Source organism: Acartia tonsa, chromosome 2, assembly GCF_053477335.1.
Source record: "Acartia tonsa isolate MP-2025a chromosome 2, ASM5347733v1, whole genome shotgun sequence".
Classification (NCBI taxonomy): Eukaryota; Metazoa; Arthropoda; class Copepoda; order Calanoida; family Acartiidae; genus Acartia; species Acartia tonsa.
The window spans coordinates 44710984-44735751 of NC_137261.1; the positions used below are offsets into that span (position 1 = coordinate 44710984).

Consider the following 24768-nt stretch of genomic DNA (forward strand, 5'->3'; position numbering starts at 1 on the left):
TATACAGTATGTTATTTGCGTTCAAGGTGCAAGGAGAAATGGATTAGTCATCGAGAATAAAAATAATTTTGTAAATTTATAAATAAATTGTACAGGAAAAAATGTATGTATATTTAAATAATCAGCAGCATTAGCATGATTGATAATGTATCTGTCGGGGAGGTGTCGGGTTCGAGTTTGATTCACACTCCGCCATACTAGAGACGATAAAAGGGTACCTTATGCTGCTATTTCTGACACGTGACACTAATAGTGAGAGTAGGGGGAATGTCTCATCACCAGGAACAGTTAGGACTTCCAAACAAAAGTGGTGCAATCAAAAGGTTGTTTGTATATTATTAAACCTTTGTTCTTAGATATTTTTAAGGCTACAATTTTTTTTGTTAAGATCCTCTATCCATGCTATCTCTGGTGTGGTGGCATTTACAATTTCTATCATTAGCACTAACTACACAAAAAAAGTTTAAATGTTTTTTCAAACATATTTTGTCGTTTTGTGCAGGGAGGGAGGGAACATTGGGTTGATTATTACAGTAGTCCCAAACCTATAATAAAGTTTTCGTATTTGTTGGCATAATAACTAGGTATTTTGACTGGTTGGTTCATTAAGATGAGTGTCCAAACGTTTCAACCACTATTTGTAATCTACAGAAGGGGTAATATTTTGTATCATCATTTGGGCTGTACATCAATTTATCGAACATGGTCTTATCCCTTTGGATCCTTGCGTTTTGTGATTCTACGCTGGTATCCATTCATTTACGCATGGTATGACATCGGCGTGGAGTCTCATTATAACAAAGCAAGAATGACGACATTTACAAAACGAAGCTCTAAAATTAGACATTATAACAAACGAACATAAACAATTTTAGATTGTGAGAAACATTAATTTTTAAGTCTAAACAAAATTGTACTGAATATTGGTTTAAAGTGATGTAACTTAATCAACTTCTTTCTTGGAAAGGGGAATGGATATATAATAAACGTGTATATTATGACAGGGAAAAAAAGTTGTCAGTTTAGGTTGCTAACATGGACATCATTAAATGGTCAGTTCGTTCATACAGTGGGTGGGGGAGGGGATGGTGTAAAGGGGGTGGAGGGGGGTATCTTTAGTTTAGCCAGCTATGAGTTTCACTTTATTAGAATACATAATAATCTGGTGTAAGATCCAAGTAGTAATAAATCCATTGAAAGGGTCCATATGAATATGAAAGATATTTAGCACACTTTAAATTATTTCTCTGGCTAGCCTCGCCTAGCACAATATTTCATAAGTATTTATTTCTTTAGTTTGCCCAGTTACACAAGGGTCAAGGATATGGCATCTTAGAAAAACTTTATGCCACACGGATCTAAAAGAATAAGATAATGGCCAATAAATTGATGTTCATCTCCAATTTTGATACACAAAATTACCGCTATAGTAGATTGTAATTAGTGGTTCAAACGTTTGCATACTAATCTTTATAAAACAACCATTCAAATTCAATAAAAGTCCCCAAGTTTATGGAGCCAACGAATAAGAAAACGTTATTATAAAACTTTGGGGACTAGTTTAATAAACAGCCTAATGTCACCTCCCTACATGATTATGCCATCGACTTTCACGAACCAATGCATGACATACTCTATTCTATTACTTTAATTACCGATACAAAGACTTAGTGAGTAGCCTTGCTTCTAAATATATTCATGACTAAGATACTTGTTTTTTTTTCATTTTTCTATGATTTGATGATTTTTATTGTATGTCCTAACTCCTGAGTAAGACAAACTTAATTAATTCAGGCATTTTAATGTTTTTTTTTCCAAAACAATTTTTATTATTTAAGTATAGAAAGCACAGTACATTTTCTTTAAATAAGACAAGTACAATTATGTTTAAAATACTTCATTAATAAATATTCAAAGTTTTTATTACTATATGTACAACTAGCGGCTACACCCCTAGAGGCCTCTAAGGACACGTAAAATTGTTTCTTGTAAATCTATTTTAAAATGAGCTATTTACCAAAAATATTTTAATTGTTTGTCATTTCTATGCTTCTGGGTTAGAAATTTAAACGAAATATTCTTCAAAAGTTGCAGAAAATTTGCGCTATTTCTGACAGAAAACGTGTCTCGTGTATTTCTTCTCAAATTTTTAAAGATGTTTAAACGTCAAAGCATTAATCAGCTGCCAAAACAACAAAAGGAATTGTGTTTAAGGTTGCCATTTTTCCACACATACAAACACACTCAAAACACATAGATAGTCATAATGGATATAGGATATACGTGGACATATTGACAGGGAAAATTTATAGTTAATTTATCTGGCTAATATGGACCTTATTTATAGGTCAGTTGTTCAACCAATAGGAGGGGAGGTGATGGGGTAAAGGGGGTGCATAGGTGGTTTATTAATTTTGAGCATCACTTTAACAGTGTACATAAAAATCTGGTGTAACATCCAGGTAATAATACATCTAATATTGTCACAAACTTTCTCAAAACAAAGCATTTGACAAACTGTTTCTTTTTTTTGTGTGTTGAAAATATTCAAAAAATTTTGTGATGATATTTTTCCTGTTTAATGAGCAGCGTGACAGATCGATATTGAAATTGGACATTTTCTCAAATTTTGACAAAATTATTTGTTCATTTCTTTTCTGTTTTTTTTTTTAAAGATGAATTGTTTTTAGATATTTGAGAATAATGTTTTTTGGTGTAAAAACTAATTAAATTGTGCAATCTTAAGATTGAATCAGAAGTAAAGGGATATCAATATTTTTTATAGATCATAAAAATTGTCAGGTTTAGTAGCCGCTTATTTTAGGGGAATCTTATATGCGGTTTAAGCGGTAAACCAAATAGGATAAGCGGCTAAAGTTGATAATAAAGAAAAAATATTAACATATTGAAGTGACTTATGAATACCAAATTTAGTACCTTAATAGACGTACGGTCGGTTGGACATTCGATTCTTGTATAGAAAGTATTGTATTTAAAAATGTATTTTTCGTGCAAATATGATTATTTTTTGTTAAGATTGTTTACTTATTTCTTTCTTGTTGAGATTGCATCAAATTGAAAGAAGAGAACTGCTAGAATAATTTGATTGCATTTGGCCACACACATTTACACACACACACACACGTTTACACACACACACACACACACACACAAACACACTACATTTATTGTGATAATCGATATAATATTACCTGGATGTTACACCAGATTTTTATGTACTCTGATAAAGTGATGCTCGCAGCTGGCTAAAATCCCTCCTACTGGATGAACGATCAGGTCTATATAAGCAAGCTAAATTGACGACAAATTTTCCGCTGTCAAAAAAATGTTTATCCGCGTATATCCTATTATATCCATTATTGTGATAGTGTTGGTTATCATGGACTAGGGAATCGTTTGAACTATTGATGGATACCTACATAAAAAATGATCAGCTGTAACGAAAACTAAAATACTCGTTAAAAATATTTCAATTCAGCTGTTTTGGGGGTTCATCTTTGTATTAATTAATCTACCCATCAATTTTTATTTTAGCTATATTTTATGTACTTGTTGGTTATACCCTGAAATAAGCGTTAATTTTAACTGTTCATGGTTCCTAGGCTAGAAAATGTAGTTTTTATTTATGCAAGTTTTTCAAGAGTTTTTAAAAGCTAGTTATAAATTACCAAATTATTCCTTGAAAGTGTTCTATATGTAGGAATATGTAATTTAAAATAATTTAATACATAGAAATTTTAAAATTTCTTTCAATATTATAAAATTTAGAGGGTATAAAATGAAATTAGTCAATGATATTGATTTCTGTTAAAGTTAAGTGGGTTGAATAGCAAATTAATTTCCAAACATAAAACATGTTTAGGTTATTATACAGTAAATCGTAATTGTTTTAGCTTTGTTAAGAATTCTTCTTCTTCAGGCACTTAAAAATGATTATTGAAATATGTGGATGTTATGACAGGGGAATATTGTCGTCAATTTACGTTGCTATCATGGAACTCATATATTGGTTAGTTTGTTCCTCCAGTAAAGGGGAAGGGGATGGGGTAAATGGGGTGGATTGGGGAATCATTATTTTAGCCACCTATAAGTTTCACTTCATTAGAGTACATGATAATCTGGTGTAAAATTCAAATAATAATATATCCATTACTGGATCCCCAAATCTCTGTAGAAAATAAAGAAACTGATTATCACTGTGTTTACTTTTCTACCACCACTTAGGTGTGCACAGATACGAGAACGCGAGAGAGAGAGATAGAGAGAGATAGAGAGAGAGAGAGAGAGAGAGAGAGAGAGAGAGAGAGAGAGAGAGAGAGAGAGAGAGAGAGAGAGAGAGAGAGAGAGAGAGAGAGAGAGAGAGAGAGAGAGAGAGAGAGAGAGAGTGGGAGAGAGAGAGAGAGAGAGAGGGAGAGAGAGAGATAGAGAGAGAGAGAGATAGAGAGAGAGAGAGAGAAAGAGAGAGAACTATAAAATACTTGAAAATTAATTAGTTAATGTGCAAAGACTTCCTTCTTCAAACTTTTATTTCCTTGATGATGCGAACAAATCAGCTAGAAAAAAGAATGTATATGTATCGCATTGTATTATAGACAGTTTCCGCGGATTTGAACCAGTTTTGTTATTTTTTATATTCGTCGAGAAAGATCTGTAAAACGATGCTATAAATGATTCTTCAATCAGTTTCGAAGTCATACTGGAAAAGAATATACAAAAATTCTAAATAGTACTAAAGGTTGGCCTGACAGCCAGTGTTACTAACTTAATAAACCAACCAATAAAAATCCAAACTCGCCAAGGTTGTTTAGCCAAGAAATAAGAAAACGGTAGTATAAAACTTTGGGTACTAGTGTAATAATCAGCTTATTGTCCCCGCTTTCCCTGCATAAATCATCCAGTTGCATTAATAAATATTTGCTGTGATGTTATTATTTCATTTGAAACATTGTTACAGGGATTAAAAATAACATATTATTATCAACTTTACCTCTAAACCTGATTCTATAATTTTATTATCTATTTAAAAAACTTTATTTAAATATTAATTACAGATAAACATAATTATTGAGATTAACTATTAATTACTTTGATGTTAGATGTTGCACCAGATAATTTATGTATAATAAAGTAATTCTTGCAGCTGGCTAAAAATACGACACCAACCCCCATCCACTCCCCTTATACCATTCTCTCAACTTCTACTGGATGAACGTGCAGACAAATATGCGAGTTTCATATTAGCAAGCTAGACAATTTTCCACTTTCAATATATCCACGTATATATATCCTATATCCACTGTTGTTACCCTCTCTACCTCTCTGATTTGTAAAGATTTCAGATTTAGTTTCAAATTGTGGAATGTGATGAAATATTTTATTGCGTAAAAATGTCTGATAGCTTCAAATTCATAAAACTAGAATAAAATTATCCATTTCAGCAGAGATAAATGAAAGCTTAGATTGTAATTTGAATAATAACCCTAGCTAAAAAATCTTCTTCTCCTTGATTAGTAGTTGCTTCGCCCCTAGCATGTAGTGTGGAAGAAAGTATAATTCTGGAAAATAGCCTAAAACCATCCCAAGACATTTATAAAGCTTTCCTCAAAAGTTCAATCCAATTCAGACTAGTAATTTTTAAGATCTTTAGCTTCAGACAAAATATCCTTACTACTTTAAAATTATTGAAAACTTTCACGCATATGTTTTTAACATGTTTTAGGCTATTTTTGGGTTTGATTTTTGTTTGTTCTGCAGATTTTTTGAAATTGGATCTGTCCGTCTTGTGTTAGGTTAGTAAAAAGGTTTAAAAGAAAATATGCTGGGACTTTCTTGTTGATAAAAGTTAAGATTTTATCTTTAAAAATTCAACTTTACATTGAAAAGTATCTCAAAAATTGAAAATAAGATCATTCCCATTAATATAATTTAGATTTGAGTTTGAAAATTTTTAAAACATAATTAAATAAAAAAATTGCAAGTTAGTTTAGTTTTTTTTCTATAAAAAAGCTACATCAGTATTGCTGGGCTTTTTGTAGGCGATGTTTATCCTTGTTAATTGGTAAAACCCATTTTAAAAAATGAATATTAAATCAAGAGTGGAGTATATATTACGGAGAAGCTTTGCTCTTTACAGAATCTTTACATTTGTAAAGTCTAAAATTCTGATTAGAAAACATGGCCTTAACTTGTCTAACAAATACTATAAAAAATACTTTTCATTTTTTCAATAGAAAATAATAAAAATACCTGATTTTTTTCTTTATTTAAAACAAAATGTATTTATTTTTTTTACTCACAGAGGTATTTTGAGGAAGGGTATATGATAAGAGGGAGTAAAAGAGGGGGTAGGTGATACTCCCCTTCAATACAACAAAAATATATGCCATATTGTGGCATAAAATGTAATTTTTCAATTAAAATAAGAAATAGTCCCTTTCGTGGCGACGCCCTTAAGGGGCGATTCGTCGTATTTCTAAAATGCATATATAAGCTTAATTCTATTATAAAAATTAAATCTTTAAAATTGAGCATTAACACAAAAAAAAGAATAATCATGACGAGCATTATAATAATGTGAATATATTATGGGAGAAAGCTTGTAGTTTGACCACTGGAAATTAGAATGTTTCAAAAATCATATATTTTTAAAATACTTATACAGATCTTTGTTTTTTAATTGTTTAAACTACATATCCTAAGCATAACCCAAGAAAAAGTAAAAATAGCTTTACTGATTCAGCTCTGTCAAAAAATATATCATTACCGTCATCATGTCAATGTAAAATAAGATTTTTTTAGGTGGGGAGTTTAATTTTTTCTGGGGCAATTTCTCGAGGGAGAGTGGTGATACCCTCCCCCAAATAGATATAAACCTTCCCAGTACTTATGAGAAGCTAAATTGTAAATGAGAACCTTATCGGTTCTTTGGTTAGCAAGATCCTTTGGTACAGACAGATACATACACAGACATGATTCCTGTTACTTTTGTATATGGATATACAGGACAAGAGAAACCCTCTACTGTATACTTATAAACAGGAGAAACGCTTGAAAATTAATTGTTTTACTAAATTTTACAGAGAACACCGTGAATAGACCTCGGCTTAAAAGCAAAAACACAGGCAGCGAAAAGTATTCTGAAATTCGTGACATTTTTAAAAATCCTAGCAAGCATATTTTTTTTGACAATCTGCTGCTGCAATCTACAGCCGCAAGATAGTAATTAATCTGCAGACGAGACGCCCCTTTTCCCATAAAATATGTATTTTTTTGCTGATGTTTATACCTGCTTCTTAACACACTTTTTAAATTTACATTTACACTCCAACATTCAAGAAGATTAGAGCATAAAATACAGACAGACAGAGAGATAATATACATTAGGACAGACAAACATAATTAAAGACTTAGGACAATCAGATGAGGAGATTAAAAAGAAAGACAAACAAGCTGAGAGGGACAATGAATTTAAAGACCAAAAATGAAGAAAAATGTTAGGGTGTATGAAATGTTTAAAGCCTTTATCAATCAAAAATAACTTAATTTTTTTTGTTTTCATTGAAATAGCATAAAATTTGCAACAACTAATTATAATATGAATATACCAAAGTTTTTATTGAGAATCCTTGTTTTATTTTGTTTCAATCTAATCTTTTAAGTTTAAAATTCTCAATAATGCTTATGAGAATGTTTTCACTGTCTTTGAAAAAAAGTAGTCTATAGAAAACATTACAAGTGGCAAAATTTTAGTTTGAAAAGAATGTATTCAAAATTTTTCAGGAATATTAGAATTAAGCCTTTTCAAAAAACTATTTCATCAATATTTTACAATTCCTTTAATATCAATCAACAAGATAATACAATATTAATATTTTTTTTTACATGTAATTTAACATTTACTGAAGCAAAAATTTAAATTCCCTTTTCAGAAAGTTTCAATATCTAATTTAATTTTCAATGCTACATCCCTTTTTGCTCTGAAATTTGTATATTGTATATTAGGATAGGGAAAAGGAGGTGTCAAGGCCATTTTTAGATGAGCTAACTTTAGCTTTACATTTATGTAATATAATATCATATACTAGCGGTTACGCCCCTAGAGGCCTCTAGCGTAACGTAAAATGTTTTCTAGTACATTAGAACATGATTTTTTGGCGATTTCTTAAAGGAGTATGGTGGTAACGTCCCCCAAAATTGTCATACACCTTCCCAGGACTTATGAGAAGCTACGCTGTAAAGGAGAACTGTATCGGTACAAACAGACACAGAGAGATCCTGTTACTTTAATACATGGATTAGATTATTAAAGCTTGCCAACAGAGCCGTCCGGGGGGATGGGGGGCGAAGGGGTGTTAAAATTAATTTAGGGGTACCAAAGTAACCAACTAGTAAAAAAAAAAAATTAAGCTTACCTCTAAATAATCGTATTCACATCTATTTTCGTTTGATGGAGGCTCAATTTTGAAAAAATCTCTGAAAATAAAATTATTCAAGAGCAGAAATCCTTTCTGTCATTACATATATAATGATATTTCCTTTTAATGATTTTTTTTATATATTGAATTAAAATTAAAGTTGAGTGGTGATTCTCCTATCAATTTAAAATCAATATTTGTATCTTTGAATATTTGAAATTAAAGGCAAATAATTTAGCTTTTACCTGAAATCTACTCTAACAAAATAATTATAGCTGGCCTCAAGCGTTCTGAACACAAGCATTCAGCAAATTTATTAATTTGAAATTGTTAATGTAGGCCAAAAAAGAAGATCCCTCCCCCAAATATGCAGGAGTTTTTTGGAAATATATAGAATATCAACACCAACCCCTGCCCCTAAAATATATGTAAAAAAATAGGGGTGTAACAGACACCCTTAGATATTTTTTGGGAGGGAAACTAATAATCCCATCATATTTGTTTTATCATCGGTGTAAAACTTTTTGAGGGTAAAAAGAAATTTTATCCCACCCCCAAACGTATCTACAACAAATTTATTAATAAATGCATGTGTTCCTAAAACATTTGATGCCAGCAGGATAATTTCTTGGATACCCAGGACTGTAAAATTCAAGCTTCTTAGGATCTGGGTTACCATACGTGAAGTTCTAGGAGTTTATATCATCACAATTAATGTCGCAAGCAACTCTATATATGAGTTTCCAGTACAGCTTTAAAACTTATTTATATTCGGTGGATATTCAGTTTTCATCAAAAATCGAATGACAATTTTTCGAATATATAGAAATAAAAATCATAAAATTAATACCAGTTTCAAAAACCCACGGAAAGCTGTCTTGAATGCGATGCGATAAATAACTATTCTCCCTTAATAAATGAGTGGTATAATGATCAACTCACTCCAAAGAACTTCTTTGACTCACTCAGTAGACTATTCTTTTTTTTGTACAGCATTGGTCCTTTCTCCAAAATCTGATAGTTTTTTTCCAATTTAAAAAAAAATAATACCTATTTGTGTTCTTTGGAAGAAAATCTACTTTATGGTCTTTTCTAAACATGTTATTTATTGTACTTAAATGATTACCTAAATTATAATAATTTGGAAATTTTTTTTATTTTCCTTGTATTGAACCTTCATGATTGATTACACATGAAGCATCAAGGTGAAAAATAATGCTTTGATGATTATTATTTTTGTAAGTTTATGTAATACAAAATCTACATATCCAATACATAATAGTCTAGATTGATTTGTGTTATTAATAAGTCATAAAAAGTTTTTTATCATAATCAAAAAGCAAATATTATTAAGCATCAAAATATTGTAGTTTTTAAGTAATGCAAATAATGTTTTCTATTGCCTAGAAAAATCTGAAACCTATAGCAATGTAAAATTTGAGTTGTGAATTATTTTGAAACAATTTTATGTACTAGCATCTAGGACTCTGAATTCGTTGGGCAGAGAGGGGCTAGAAAAAATAGTTTAAAACCATCCTGATACCTAAATCTTAAAATAAAATGGCATAAATCTATCACAGGACCTATTTGAACCTTACCTTATAATTGTATAATTATGTATTCTTATTTTTTTCGGCACTAATTAATGGCTTTTAACCTTGTTAAGTAAATATAAATTATGAAAAGTAATTAAGGATTGTTGTAGTTTAGCACAATAGGTGCATAGCACCAGGAATCTAAAGGGATAAGACAATGGCCGATAAATTGATGTACATTCACAATAATGATACACTAAATTACCACTTCTCTAGATTACAATTAGTGTTTAAAACCTTTTGACACTCAACTTAATGAACCATCTAATCAACATTAAATAAAAGTCCCCAAAGTTCTAAGGCCAACAAATAAGAAACGTTATTATAAAACTTTGGTGTCTAGTATAATTACCAGTCCATTGTCCCCTCCCTCCCTGGCATAGCACACACATATTACACAAACTTTGTCTGTATTCATATGCATATGTTCATGTTCAGTTGGTGAACAAGTATCTGCAATAGATATATACACAATACGCATTAACAATGGATTTATTTTTGATTGGATTTTACACCAGATTATCATGTACTCTTGTAGTGAAACTTGTAGCTGGATAAAATAACGATCCCCCCATCCACACCCTTTATCACTTCCCATACCCTCCTACTGGCTGAACGAACTGACCAATAAAATATGTCCATGTTAGCAATCCAAATTTTCTCCTGTCATATTATCCACATATATTCTACATCCATTACATTTTACTCAAAACATTTATAGGGCCTTAATAGATATTTTTTTACTAATGAAAACATCCAAAAATGTTTTGGCATTTTAGCTTAGGCCATGATTTCGATGAACTTTAATTATGAATATTAAGGTCCCGAAAACTCTACTTTTCTATTGGTAAAAGGTACAGGAAGAAAATTGCATTTTTTTAACATAAATATTACACATTAATTATGAGTTTAAAAAGTTAGGCAAAATTTATGTTAGATTAGTGCTTATTGTTGATCATCGATGGTATTGAATAATATTGTACTTGTATGCTGGTATGTGAGCATAAGCACATTGCACATGCATGTGTGCAAATATAACAGCAAATATGAAACATTGGAAAAAAGTCAGTGAACAGTTGTATTCATACATGAGTGCAGTGTTTCATTTTAGCACGTATAGCTCTTTGAAACATCTAAGAGACCTTAGATTCAAAGGAAAGGCCAGCTTTTACCAGACTTAATTTAATTAATAATTTTATCTAAACATTGAAAACAAAAAATAAGTCCTTTATAATCATTTTTGTCATCAAAAGGTTGAAAAAATATCATCTTTATTTGATGAATATTTATTGCATGTTACCGCACATCTCTTAGTTAAGTCAACTAGACACTGCGCTTGAAATATATTTTCCTGTATCTCACTATCTCAAGGGCAAAAATCCATATTTCCGGGCTCGGCAGTTGCACCTCAGCCGAGCATAAGTCCAAAATTTAAACCTACTTGTTTGCAAAATTTGAAAAGATGGATTGTCTGTTTAGGACATCCAGCTGAATTTTAAAGTTATAATACGACGATTTCAATGAGGCTTACGCACGGCTGCCGAGCCCTGCGGATATTTCAAAATATTGTGTGAACACATAATACCAAATCCAAATGCTTGAAATATATTTCAAGGGTAGGTGTGCGTCTAAAAATTAAGTGTTTATACCAAAAAGTCTTTGATAAATATTTAAATAAAAATCCACCCACACTGCTAAGAGGGGATTATGTTAAAAAATACAAAAAAAACTTTTTCTGCCATTTGTTACATTTTGTCGTTATTTTAATAGAACAAGATTAAAAGAAGCATTAATTTTATTGCAGTATAATTACAACTCTGTTCAGAGATACAGGGTTGGAATAATAGAAGATATTCTAGTATAGATTCAAAACCGATTTGTATCCGGTGGATGAGAACTTATTATCAGCCATACTGAAATATCATGTATAGCATCGTATTACAGACAATTTTCCTCGAATATTAAAATAAAAATCATTAAATTGATGCTAGTTTTGTTAGCCCGAACCCTTGGGGCTAACAAAAATGGTTACTCTTTCAAAAACCATAAAGGTTATTTCATCATACAAGAATGGAAATAGATTATACGAATATATTAACAGAAGAAATTTCTCGTCATTTTAGCTTGCTATTATGACCTAATTTATGGGGCAGTTCATTTATCCAGAAGGAGGGAAGATGATGGATGGTTATTTTAGCCAACTGCGAGCATTGCCTGATCATTATCAGAGTACATGTAAATTTGGTGCAACATCCATGAAATAGAAATAGCTTGTATAGTAGACTATAAAAGTTTTAAAGATTTTTAATCAATATAATAGATTTAAAATCTGCATAAAATTTTAAGGATTTTTTATAAAATTAGTTTTTTATATAATTCTTTATTTAAAGGCGCAAATACAAATTAAGTTAAATAATTTTGAGATCTGTGATTGGAGGATTGAAAACTATCTGCGCTCTGATTGGAGAAGCTTAAGTGACGTACATCATTCAACCAATTAGAGCGTAAGTAGTTTCCAATCCAGCTATCCTATTGGTCAAAATTTATTAACTTAAATCGTATTTGCGCCTTTAAATAAAGAATTATATAAAAAACGAATTTTATAAAAAATCCTTAAAATTTTATGCAGATTTCAAATCTATTATATTGATTAAAAATCTTTAAAACTTTTTTAGTCTATTGTATAGATTAAATATTAGTGCACCCTTAACATTAGGAGAGCATTTGACAAATAAATTTGAATCTATTAACCAAAATGTTTATAATTGGATTAATTTGAGGGGGGTAAAATGAGGGGTTAAAAAGGTTTAAGGGGGGAAAACACCTCATTACCCTCATTATATATTTTAGGAGGTTTTATTAACTGTAATTTAACAGCTGTTATTAATGGAAAAATATCACGCATTCATTTTTTGTAAAGTCTTTTTCTTCTTTTCTACCTGTTAACTTTAGAGAAACTATTATGTAAATATAAACTTTAGTATGAGACATCAACCAACATAAAGGTATTTATTCACTTTCCTTGCAGGATATACTAGCTGCCCCGCCCCTAGAGGCTTCTCATGTTATTTGCTGGGAAAGTCGACCTACACTTTCAAATTTAATTTAATGTGAAATAGAAAAAGTTCTCTTGGGAGGGAATGGTACCCTCCTCCAAAATAGTCATGAAACTTTAAAGTTTTTTTGAAACTACACTGTAAAGGAAAAACATGTTGCTTCAGGGGTATGCGAGATTCTTCCGTACACATAGACAAACATCCTGTTACTTTTATATAAGGATCAAAATATTTAGAATTAATAGAAGCCATAATTTGTATTGTGATAATATTTAGTTGAAACGATTGTAAAGGCTACATAAAATAAACTTTTTTATTATATTATTTGCTTCTTTACTACGTATCACCGCTTTAAATAATGAATCATTAACTCATGCAACGTTTTTAATACAAAAATATTTATTGGATTTTTTTTATTGTAGCGGGAGATATTGGGATAGGTGGGGGGGAGGGGGGGGGAACTGAATGAATATAATAGATAATGAAAAAGTTTTGCTCATCGACAAATAATAATCTCTTATCCCACTTTATCTTTAACTGCATGCAGTAGTGACGTTGTATATGTAGCAAGTTATAAAGTACACAAATATCAAATACAAAAAAAATATATTTTAAGTAGATAAGAAATAGAATAGATGTCAACAAAAAGCTGTTTTGGTATCTCTTAAAAGCAGCTACACCCTTAGAAGCCTCTAGAAATCGTAGGATTGACCAAGCAGTTATAAATAATTTATGGTGTCTTAGTATATGTTAATCTATTTACATACATCAGAGGTGGATATAAAATGGTGTTTACCCCCCAAAAAAAATTTGAAAACCCTCATTTTACCCCCTCAAAAAATCATTATATCACCCCTCAGACCTTTGAAACCCATCATTTTAACCCCACTCAAATAAAAATCTTGGACGTCCCTAAATCTACCTAACCCTGAAACTAAAACTATGAAGTTTTTTTTAAGGTTACAAGTAAAACAATGATGAAAATATGCATAAGTAGCTCATAATCATAAAACAATTAAATAAAAATTAAGTAGCTTACATGTTGACGGAAATTCAGAATTATATAGCATGTTTGCTACTAACATCTTTGTATTATTTTGCTCAAAAATATTTTGCTATATTTGTTATCTGCCCGCAAGGATATGCTTTATCATGCTCTAGTTAATTTTATTAATTATTTCTACTATACTTTAACAGGTCTTTTCTTAATAATACATGTGTATTGTGTGTAAGGATTGTGTACATGTTTGCTGGAAAAAGAATAAACATCCTATTGAAAAATTTGATTATTTACTAGCGAATGCGGCCCTAACTTTCAAGATTTGTATTCGAAGGGGTAGGAAAAACAGTAAAATAACCTAAAACCATCCCGGGGTTTCCCTAAAATGGAGAACTAGAACGGTTTAGTAGTTATTAAAATCTTAAGTTACAGACAAAAAAACTTACTACTTTATATAACACAAACTAATTTTCAGAAAGCGTTGTATTGGACCTAGGCATATTTTTAGACAGGTCTTCTCTAGAAGCTCGGGGAGAGGTTACTGGTATTATAAGAAAAGGTAATCACCCACTTATCATTTCTATAAATCAGGTGTAAGTGGGGATAAAAAAAATTTTTTTAATAGATTACTATGCTAGCCCTCAGTAGCAGTAACAATTATTCACCAGCAGAGACAATAAATATGCTTGCAAGAAAGGGTTAAAATTTACTATTGGAAGCTATTTTGATCCTCCCAGAATATTTTTAACAACTGATTTTCATCCTTTTTAATAAGAAATTATTTTTAATTATTTGTACTTTATATTGTCATCATAACTCTTATAATTTAAATGTACACTTTTTATTTAAATCAAGACTTTTATATATGTATACTGTATAGGTAGTATTATAAGGGTAATTTCTATTTATGTATATCTTTTCCCTAAACTTTAATCAAATATATAACCTTGTACTTGTTATTAAGGTTTTCTCTTCTTATTGATTGATATACAGTTTATATAGTTTTTTCCCTATTGTAATAAGATTTTCATATTGTCCTCAAATTTTGAAACAAAAAATATTGAAAAACCTAAAGTCCTGCCTAAAAAATATTTTAAATTGCTTAACACAATTCTGAATAACTTAAAATTAGAAAATAAAGAGAAAATCAAATTTGCTAAAAATAATTATTAAAGAATTATGGTCAAAAACAATATCCAACACATTATTTGAAAGAAAATGTGTTGATTAAAGCAGGTTAGATACATTAAATAAGTAAAGAGGTAATTGGTGTTTAAATCAATTTTCTCCTAAATTATTATTTATTTAAACATCTGCAACCTTAACCAATAATAATTTTGTTTCTAATCACTGAAAGTCAGAAAGTGTTTTGGTATATTTAAAATAAATGTATAAGTATAGATGTATAATTCAGACAGCTTTCTGGTCAAGTCGCAGTGACCCTTTTCGTTTGCTAGAAAATTGCTTTCTGTTCATTGGTAGGGACTCGGCTGTGTTTATATTTACAACGCTATTAGCTGACTTCAAAGACCCAATAGGGTCAAATATAGCTCGTGTCCCTCTATTATTTTACTTTAATATGATAAACATGTTACTGAAATTGCTGAGAGTAACTTTAAAATTATAACTTTATTCAATTGTATTAAAGTAATTAAATGTGTTTATTTTTCTTTTTTTTTCGTTATGTATGCATGTCGTTGTCAAGCAGTATCTCTAAAAATACAGTTCTTTTTAGTTTAAAATCTAAATTTATTCATGTAAAATTTGATTCATTACATATCCTAACAACTCTTGTCGCCAATGTTAAATTTGAAAGCTAAAGAAAGTTCATTGTCTTTGACAATTTGCTAGGCTTAGACTAGTTAACTGTTCATTCAAAACATTCAAAAACAAAATTTAGCAAACAAATGTTAATTTTTTGGGTTCATGAAGGTTAGGTTCATCCAGTAGGAGGGGAGGGGAATGGGGTAATAAAGGAGTTGAATATGGGGATACTTTTTTTAGCAAGCTGCAAGTTTCATTTTATTAGAGTACATGATAATTTGGTGTAAAATCCATTTCTCTAATGTACATTACAACTACGTTGCTAAAATACTTTTTAAATATATTTAAACTCCTAATAAATATTTTGTGCTAAAATGTATCAACACCGCCCTTATTTCCATAATAAGTATAGAACTTATAAAGTTTAGAAGAAATTTGATTGACCTACTTACCAAATTATTGTAAGTATTTGATCTAATTATAATTTATAAAAGATTCTTCCACAATTTAAATAATCGAAAGGAATGTTAAAACTTAGCCTTCGTTTTAAGCAGCAAATACTCTATAATTCGAAATATTGGTCTGTCCGTTAGTACGGAATAGGTGAAACGTGATTTTCTCGGTTAATGGAGCATAATTCAGTGTAACACCCATAGCGGCCTGAATTTTTGGGTCCGAATAATATAAATAAAAGAATTTGACTATCTTTTAAAAAATAATTGTTCTTTTTTGATTTTATTGGCTCATATTCAAGACGGTCGGTTGAAACTTCCATGACAAGTTTTTAAAATATTAATTGTTCTTCATTGATTTTATCTGCTCATATTCATGACGGTCGGTTAAAACTTCTTTTCAGCATTCCCATTTTTGTGAAGCATATTAGTAAAAAAGCAACAATAATAGTAAGATTACTTTTAAGCTGTTTTGATCTTTTAGAGCTGATTACAAAATATCTGTAATATTTTTGGTTCGATTAATTTTTTGCACCAGTTAAAAAGAGGCATCTACACAAATATCTGAGAAGGTCTAAAGTTTAAAATTAATTATATATTATTTTTTTTATTATTATTGTGATGAATTCCTTGCAGTATTCTTCTTGTAATAATGGATCCATCTCCTGAAAAAAGAAAACAATTGTTTAGAAAATAATTCTAATTAGATTGGTCAATTAATCGATAAAAAATTACACTATTTATTCTTGATCTATGAGGCTCAAAATGAGGATTTAAAAAATGTTTGCAGCGCATTTAACCCTTGACAGTTAACATAAAAAAATCCATAAAAAGGGAGAGGTCATTTTCTAGTAAATCCCGTAAAGGTGTGTGTTATAAGGCCTAAAAATAGTAGTAGAACGATAAGGTGCTCTATATATTTGTATTTCCTATTGAATAGAACAATAGGGAAGAAATTTTTTTTTTTTTTTTTTGATAACCGTACCTGGAATATCTGAAATTTCTATCAAACGCTTTGTTTGGCTCAAACTGACACAAATAAAAAAAAATATAATTATAATAAATCAACCTGTAAAGAATGACTTATTCCTTTGTTTAATGGTATAGATTGTTCTTAACCTTTACCTTGTACCTATAGAAAACATTATTATTATAATTATATTTTTTTTTAATTTTTGTCAGTTTGAGCCAAACAAAGCGTTTGATAGAAATTTCGTATTTTTTTTAGATAATCCAGGTACGGTTATCAAAAAAAAAAAAAATTTCCCTATTGTTCTATTCAATAGGGAATACATATATCTAGAGCACCTTATCGTTCTACTACTATTTTTAGGCCTTATAACACACACCTTTACGGGATTTACTAGAAAATGACCTCTCCCTTTATATAAAATTTAAAATTTTCTAAAAAATTGTTCTTCCAGTTTCTTTGTTGAGTGTTTAAGTAGAAAAATCCTAAAAACAAAGATTTAAAAATAAAATTGGGAAAGCACCCCCCAACAACCGATAAAAGCCTGGAAGATTGTTAAAGTGTTCCAAATGGCTGAAAATCTGTCTAAAATCCAACTATACAAAACAAAAAAATCTATTAATATTCAAAAATAAAACTTTTGTGCTTAAGGCTTTAACTGTATATTTTTCTTGTTAGAAATATTATAAGCAGATTTATATACCCTCTTATCCTTGATAAAAAATGCATGAGATGATATGAATTCCCTGCATGTAGTTGTATGCAATCTTTTCTAAACTTTTATCTTCACATAGTTAGTATCAATCTACAATTTACTCAAAACTAAAAGTTTTTATTATGCACGTCCTTGCCCCACCAATTTACTTCAATGCAACATTTTAAGATGATTTTGATTTTACAGGGTGGTATAATTTTTGTTTATTATATCAAGAAAAATAACCTTAAAATAAATGGAAAACTTTAATGGATTTTTATTAAAAAGAAATTTAGTTAACCTTAGTTTGTATTATTTTCTAATAATACCGTCAAAAAGAGTTATTTATCGCATCGTATTATAGACAGCTTTCCGAGGATATTAAAATGAAAAAATCAGTTTTGTCAACCTCAAGGGGCTGACTTTTATGGTTTTTATTTTAATGTTCGTGGGAAATGTCTGTAAAACGATGCTAAACATGATTTTTCAGCATTGTTGAGAACCGGTTCTAATAATTATTATTCGGTTTCAAAGTCATACTGGAAATAAGATTACTATAATTCTTAGGCATGCTCGAAAAATCATCAACAAACTAACAGAACATATGGCTCAAAGAAAGGTCTTAAAATCCTAAATCTACCCTTTTAGACAAATCTTAGAAGAAAATTCGTTCTTTTGCCTCAGAATAGAGCCAAGTAAAATAGATATATACAAACCTTATAAGAGGGAGAGTTACCCTGTGTCCCCTGAAGAATAAAAAGAATTGAGCCGAGGCCTAGGGCAGCATGCCCTCCAAATCTGCTTCTCAGCATTCTAATTATAAAGTTATCATTGTTTATTTTGCTTTACACTGTATAATGTACTTGGTTCGTTGGTCTGACAGTCATGCTACAAAAATATAAACAATAAATGCCTGAAAGGTTTCGAAATGTTTAAAGATTTTTTTATGATCACTGAAATTCTACTGTATAATTTACTTTTTCCGTCCATGATTTTTTTGTGCCTCGCTTCTTATGGATATTGTAATCCTTGTTACTTTTTTAAAACATTTATGGTTATCGTTTAGATAAACTTCTATAATTAGGTATATCAATTAGATTGTTCAAAATAGGTTTATCAACTACTATAACAAGTTTATCTATCTTATTTGATTTGTTCTAATTTATAAATGATTTCGTTTTAATAGTAATATTTATTACGAAGTCTTTTATCTACTCTTTTGTCTTTTAATCTTTTATCAACCCTCAAAAGGGAAATTTTTTAACAATGAGTCATCAAACAAATTTCAGTAAGGGGAAAATTTAATAATGATATTTTTCCTGAATTAATGTTATTGTGAAATATCAGCATCTAACATTCACATACACTCTTCTAATTTACAATTTTTTATTTCTATAAAATTTTATCACTTTCTATTTAAATCACGGCATATTTTATCACAAATTGTTAATCATTCTCTAGCTAAAATTATCAATAACACTAAATATTAACTTTTAATTATAATTTTGTTGTTATTTTCTCATTTCATTATATTGTTAAGCACCATTTTTTCCAGGATAATACACAAATGATTTTTCACTTGATCACGCAAATTGTATCTGCGACTGTGTTAGTTTGAGTGTGTGTGTATATGTGTGTGTGTGTGTGTACAACTATAATGGAGGTCGGAGTGTGTGACCGCCTGGTAGACAGACGCGATTTTACAAATTAAATTGCTTTTAACATTTTGAGTCTATTTCTTTTTACCACCATAACTACATTATAAAATTTGTTTTAAATCTGAAATCACATTAAAAATTCAAACCCTAAATTTAAACATTATTCTTTTATACATGCCAAAATGGACAAATGACACAGCTTATTCCCCACCCAAAGTTTTCCTTCCCTTTATATGTGAAACTTGTGAAGGAAATGTCTCTGACCGGCGGAGCTAGGCTCTAACTCCTTACTCATTTTCTTCCCTTATCCCTTTCTCTTTTCTCATGACCTCTAGTTTCAAATGAAAGCCTTCCCTTGTCATTCATATTTCCCCTAGCCCCTTAAATTCTAGTTTACCTTTAAAAATTTTGCAATATCTCTCTAAGCAACATTTTATGTACAACCCCTGCCCCCACCACCTTCAACCTTCCTGCTTCTTTAATCAATAAAAGATATGATTCTAAACCTCATTATTACTTTCACGTTGACAAGGAGTTTAAAGGGGGGGGGGGGGTGTATGTGGTTCAGTAACACTATGAGGGATAGCATCAAATTTGTTCAACTCGCTGCACAAAGATAAATGTCCTTTACCTATTTTACTATGAAAAGTAGAAAAGTTAAGGGGAGGATCTTTTAAAATAATGAGAAAGTATGGCAAATTCACATTCAAATTTTTGCTATTATCATATTTGTAGGCTTAAAATTGAATACAGGTAGTTAGTAAATTTCTTTATAAACTTTTGTAGGGACTCGGCTCTGTTTATAATTCCGACGCTATGGGCTGATTTCAAAGACCAAATACAAAGTCAGGACAGGGTCCCCGCCCTGTAGGCAGAGTTACATTAGCTGATGCCCCCTCTATACTTTTATTTTAATACGTTTTAGTTTGCTCATTGCTGCTGAAAATTAATTTTCTCACTAAGAGCAACACCCTCAATTAAATAAATACTACCAGATGCAGCTGAGCCACAAATTAAATCATTTTTGAAAAACAATCTACTGCCGAGCCCGGCCGAAATATGTGCGGTAGTTGAGAAAAAAGCTGCCAACACATCGCAATTGTTCAAAATTGTTTGAATGATTGTTCAGAAGATTTTGGTTGGGATGTCGTTTTCATTTTTATCTTCACCTCCCACCCCCGGCCTTTAATAAAACTGAGCACGCCCTTAAGGTTACATAATGTTTTTATTGTGTTATAAATATAGCTGTGTGGAAATTTGCAAATATGATCCACCAAAAATAAATCAATTTATATCCTGTCTTATTTTTTGTATAGATTTTACTTTCTGCAAAAGGCATCAAAATCTCATTTATTTATTTCTTAAGCAGTAAATAAACGCTAATACTGTTGAGTGTTTGTTCTTAATGTATTTTAGAAGTGAAGAAACTTTGTAACTAGGGTCCGTCTGTTTGGCATTCTGTCAAAATCAAATTTATCTTTTTAAATTATTTATGTACATTAATTAAATCGTTAAATTGAATAGATGTTAGCAAAAACGAGTTTAACAATTTAAACAAGATTAAAATATTTTATTTTGATATTTGACATTGACAGAAAAGTTGAATTAAATTTTAGTGTTTAAATTTGAACTTTTGATTAAAAAGCAATAGCAGCAAATACAAAAATAATTCTACTTATTGCAAAGCAACATAACAATCTAAATTTTATCTACTTATTATCAAGGAGAAAGGGGACATTGGGCTGAAAGCAATAGCAGTAAATACAAAAATAATTCTACTTATTGCAAAGCAAGATAACAATCAAAATTTTATCTACTTATTATCAAGGAGAAAGGGGACATCAATTTATCGGCCATTGTCTTTAGATCCCTGATTTACTATCCCTGTTTTCATATATTCAAGGACAGGACTGTCCGTAGAACATTTGATTGCACAGAATAATAAATAAAGAGCACTGAAAACGATAGTTTGATGAAAAAAAATATTAATTCGAATTTATGATTAAATTAATTTAAAAAAAAATAATGGATGTTTAATTGTATGAAGTTTTCAATTAGCTACATAACTAGTGATCTATGGCAATCTAAGATCCAGGTCTAGTGGTATAAATATTGTTTGCTTGTAGTTAGTTTTGGTGTTCAATCATTTCCGCTCTATTTTCATACTTGGAAATGAAAGCCACTGAAAGATATATATTTTGCAAATCATAAATATATCGCAGTGCACATAAATGCGCGAAAAAGACTTATTTTACGCGGTTTTCCTTCTGTTGATCCTTACCTGTACTTCATTGGATCTTTTAGATTATTTATATGCCTTGTCATGCTACATAAAACTGTGTGCGGGCGTGACATTTACGTTCAGTCGCTTGTTAGCTGACAGACATTAAAGTTTATAGATTTTTGAAGGTAATCGTTGCCAGAAACATTTTAACGTTATCAAATAAAAAAATAATTTGCATCCATATTGACAAACCAACCTGAATGCTACTCCGCTTCTAAATAAATGAAAACAAGTTTAGCTGCGGAATTAATGTGATACTGTAAGTTTTCAATGGCGAATATGTGTGTCAAAGATATTTGCACACATTTTTAGGTTTTCAGATTACCGCAAAAATTTTGCAAGAAAAATGTTTTTGAAATAAGGCTGAAAATATGATACATTTTTAAACTACAGAACAAAAACTATAGGAAAGCTTTCTATTCGTCATCAATAAAAGATATAATGTAGTTAGATAATAAAATTAATTTTAAAAGCGAAGCTTTTCTATAATTAGGGTCGGTCCGTACGTCCGTCCGTCACAGAGAGATAGCTCTTTTCGTTAATTTAGGCATTAATTGTCCTATCGATTTCAAACTTTGCATGGTGATTCCTGTAGTATTTAGGTACGATTTAGAAAGCGTAGCAACTCTAAAAGTATTAATAAAATGTCCGTACGTCTATTTTAAACATGTTGATTTTTTTTACTTTTTTAACAACAACTTTTTATGTGATCTAATCATCCGATTGATCTGCTTTTTGGTATATTGATTCCTGGGACAGCAAAGTATAATGTTATAAGCGAAGCAACTCTATAATCAAGTCCTAAAAATGTAAGTATGTCCTTAAACATTATCCTCTACCAAGCAGTTTTTCAACAAATTTACTTACAATTTTGCTTTGACTCTTATACATCTATATTTTGATTATTCAGTTCTGACACTATACAAGTGTTAATGTCCATTTGTCCTACCGTTTCAGTGCTTCGCTTTATGGATGTTGTCATCCTTGTTTTTACTAGGATCTAATGGATGACAAAATGTAGTGCATGGTAGACCTTCGTAGTAGGTACTAAGATAACATTTATCCAAAAGTAGACAAGCCGCCCTTGATTCCCCTTTGCTGTTTTCACTGACCCACCTTCAAGTTTTATAAACACGTTCTATCATTCTAATTTACCAATTTCTGATGTGATAGAAAAAAAACCATCAATTGCCAAACCATACTAAAATAATTTCAATCTTCTAAAATTACAATTGATCGAATTTTTGTTATTGTATTTTAGGCTCTAAAATGTCGAAAAAGGTCTACTGGTTGCATATTCGGTATTTGAATATGTTCTTTTGATACATTAATCTTGTTTCTGTTAAATAGTTTATTGTTGTTTTTTCATCTACATAAACAAACATAATTGTCCTTTTTCTTTTATAAAATTTTAATGGAATTTTTACCCTTCAGAGTAAAACTTTACATCTTGAGTAAAAATTTGAAATGACTTTATCTTTGAAAAAAGATTGATGATAGAAAATACACAATAAACAGTTTTATGGTTTCTAAACATTTTCAAAATAAAATTCCATTCGATCATATTTCATTTTTTGTACATCTCTGTTAAATAATATAATACATTCTTGTATCTTTTACTTTTAATATACAAATCAATTTAAAATAACTTTAAAAAACAATAAATATCTATTAAAACTAGTGGATACGTCCCGACGTTTGTCATAAAGAAAGGCTGCTAGACCAAGAATCTAAAGGGATAAGACAATGGTCGATAAATTGATGTACATCCCCAATGTTGATAAACAAAATTACCCCTTCTGTAATTTACAATTATTGGTTCAAACGTTTAGAACCAAACAATCAATTTCAATAAAAGTTGTTAAGCCAACGAATAGAAAACGTTACTATAAAACTACTTTATTGTTAAAAACAGCCCAATGTAACTTCCTTTCCTGGTGCTAGAACTACCATTCTTTTCTAATCTTATCAGCTAGAACAAATTTGGAGGAGTAGGGGAATTGAGTTAACCTTTTCAACATTGAAGTAACGTAGCTTCCCTGTAATATCAAGTAGTAAAGTTTTTTTTTTGTGGGAAGCTAAAGACCTCGGAAACTGCTGATATGAATTGATTGTTCTTTTCAGTGAAGCTTATAAATGTTTTTGAGAGGCAATAATCCTAACCTCTTTCGCGACCCTAGAAGCTCAAAGCGAATCAACTAGTTTAATATGTATGAATATAATTCATGTTCGAAAATGAACCATTAAAGATAAAGTCATATTACGTAACATGATTTGACGGACAGACTACATGCCCTAAATATTTTATTCTTTTCCTTATATTTTACAAGCGGCTACGCCCCTAGATGCCTCTAGGGACACATAAAATTGTTTCTTTTCAATCTATTTGAAAATCATTTATTTATAAGAAATATTTGTTTCGCCGATAGATGGTGTTAGTTATGTTTTTAGCTAATTGCAAAAATGTCCGGCAGCGTTTTTTTTATTTTTGCTGGGGAGAGTGGTGGTACTCTCCCCCAAAATAGTTATAAAATTTCCGGGACCTATGAGAAGCTACCCTGTTAAACAGACATACACAAAACAGACATCCTGTTACTTTATCATAAGGATATAGTTTATTTGATAACATAAGTTTAGTAAAGGTTAAACTGTAAAAACTAAGAGAAATGGTTTTTGTGAACAAATGAAAATAGAAAATAAAATTGTATTCTGTATAAAACTAGGATTTAAATATCCATAAGTTGCAAAGCATAGGTATTATTTTAGAAGAATATATTAAGTAGCAACCAAAATTACAAAAGCATCACGGAAATCCTAACAAAAGAAAGAAGATTGATTTTGATAAAAATAAATGTATATT

The 24768-nt window shown here is 30.2% G+C and overlaps 1 protein-coding gene across 1 annotated transcript in view; it reads right to left on the reverse strand.

Annotated features, from left to right (window-relative positions):
- The window catches only part of LOC145311951 (neuropilin and tolloid-like protein 1), a 72544-nt gene extending 52803 nt beyond the window's left edge, over nt 1–19741 (reverse strand). Inside the window, exons 1-6 of the mRNA XM_080151020.1 lie at nt 19286–19741; nt 18683–18779; nt 16932–16967; nt 9033–9124; nt 8681–8725; nt 8433–8493 (exon numbers count right to left, since the gene is read on the reverse strand). Coding sequence (XP_080007146.1) covers nt 8433–8493; nt 8681–8725; nt 9033–9124; nt 16932–16967; nt 18683–18778 — 330 coding nt within the window. The 5' untranslated portion in view covers nt 18779; nt 19286–19741. The remainder of the gene's footprint in view (nt 1–8432; nt 8494–8680; nt 8726–9032; nt 9125–16931; nt 16968–18682; nt 18780–19285) is intronic.
- Between the last annotated feature and the right edge of the window lie 5027 nt (nt 19742–24768).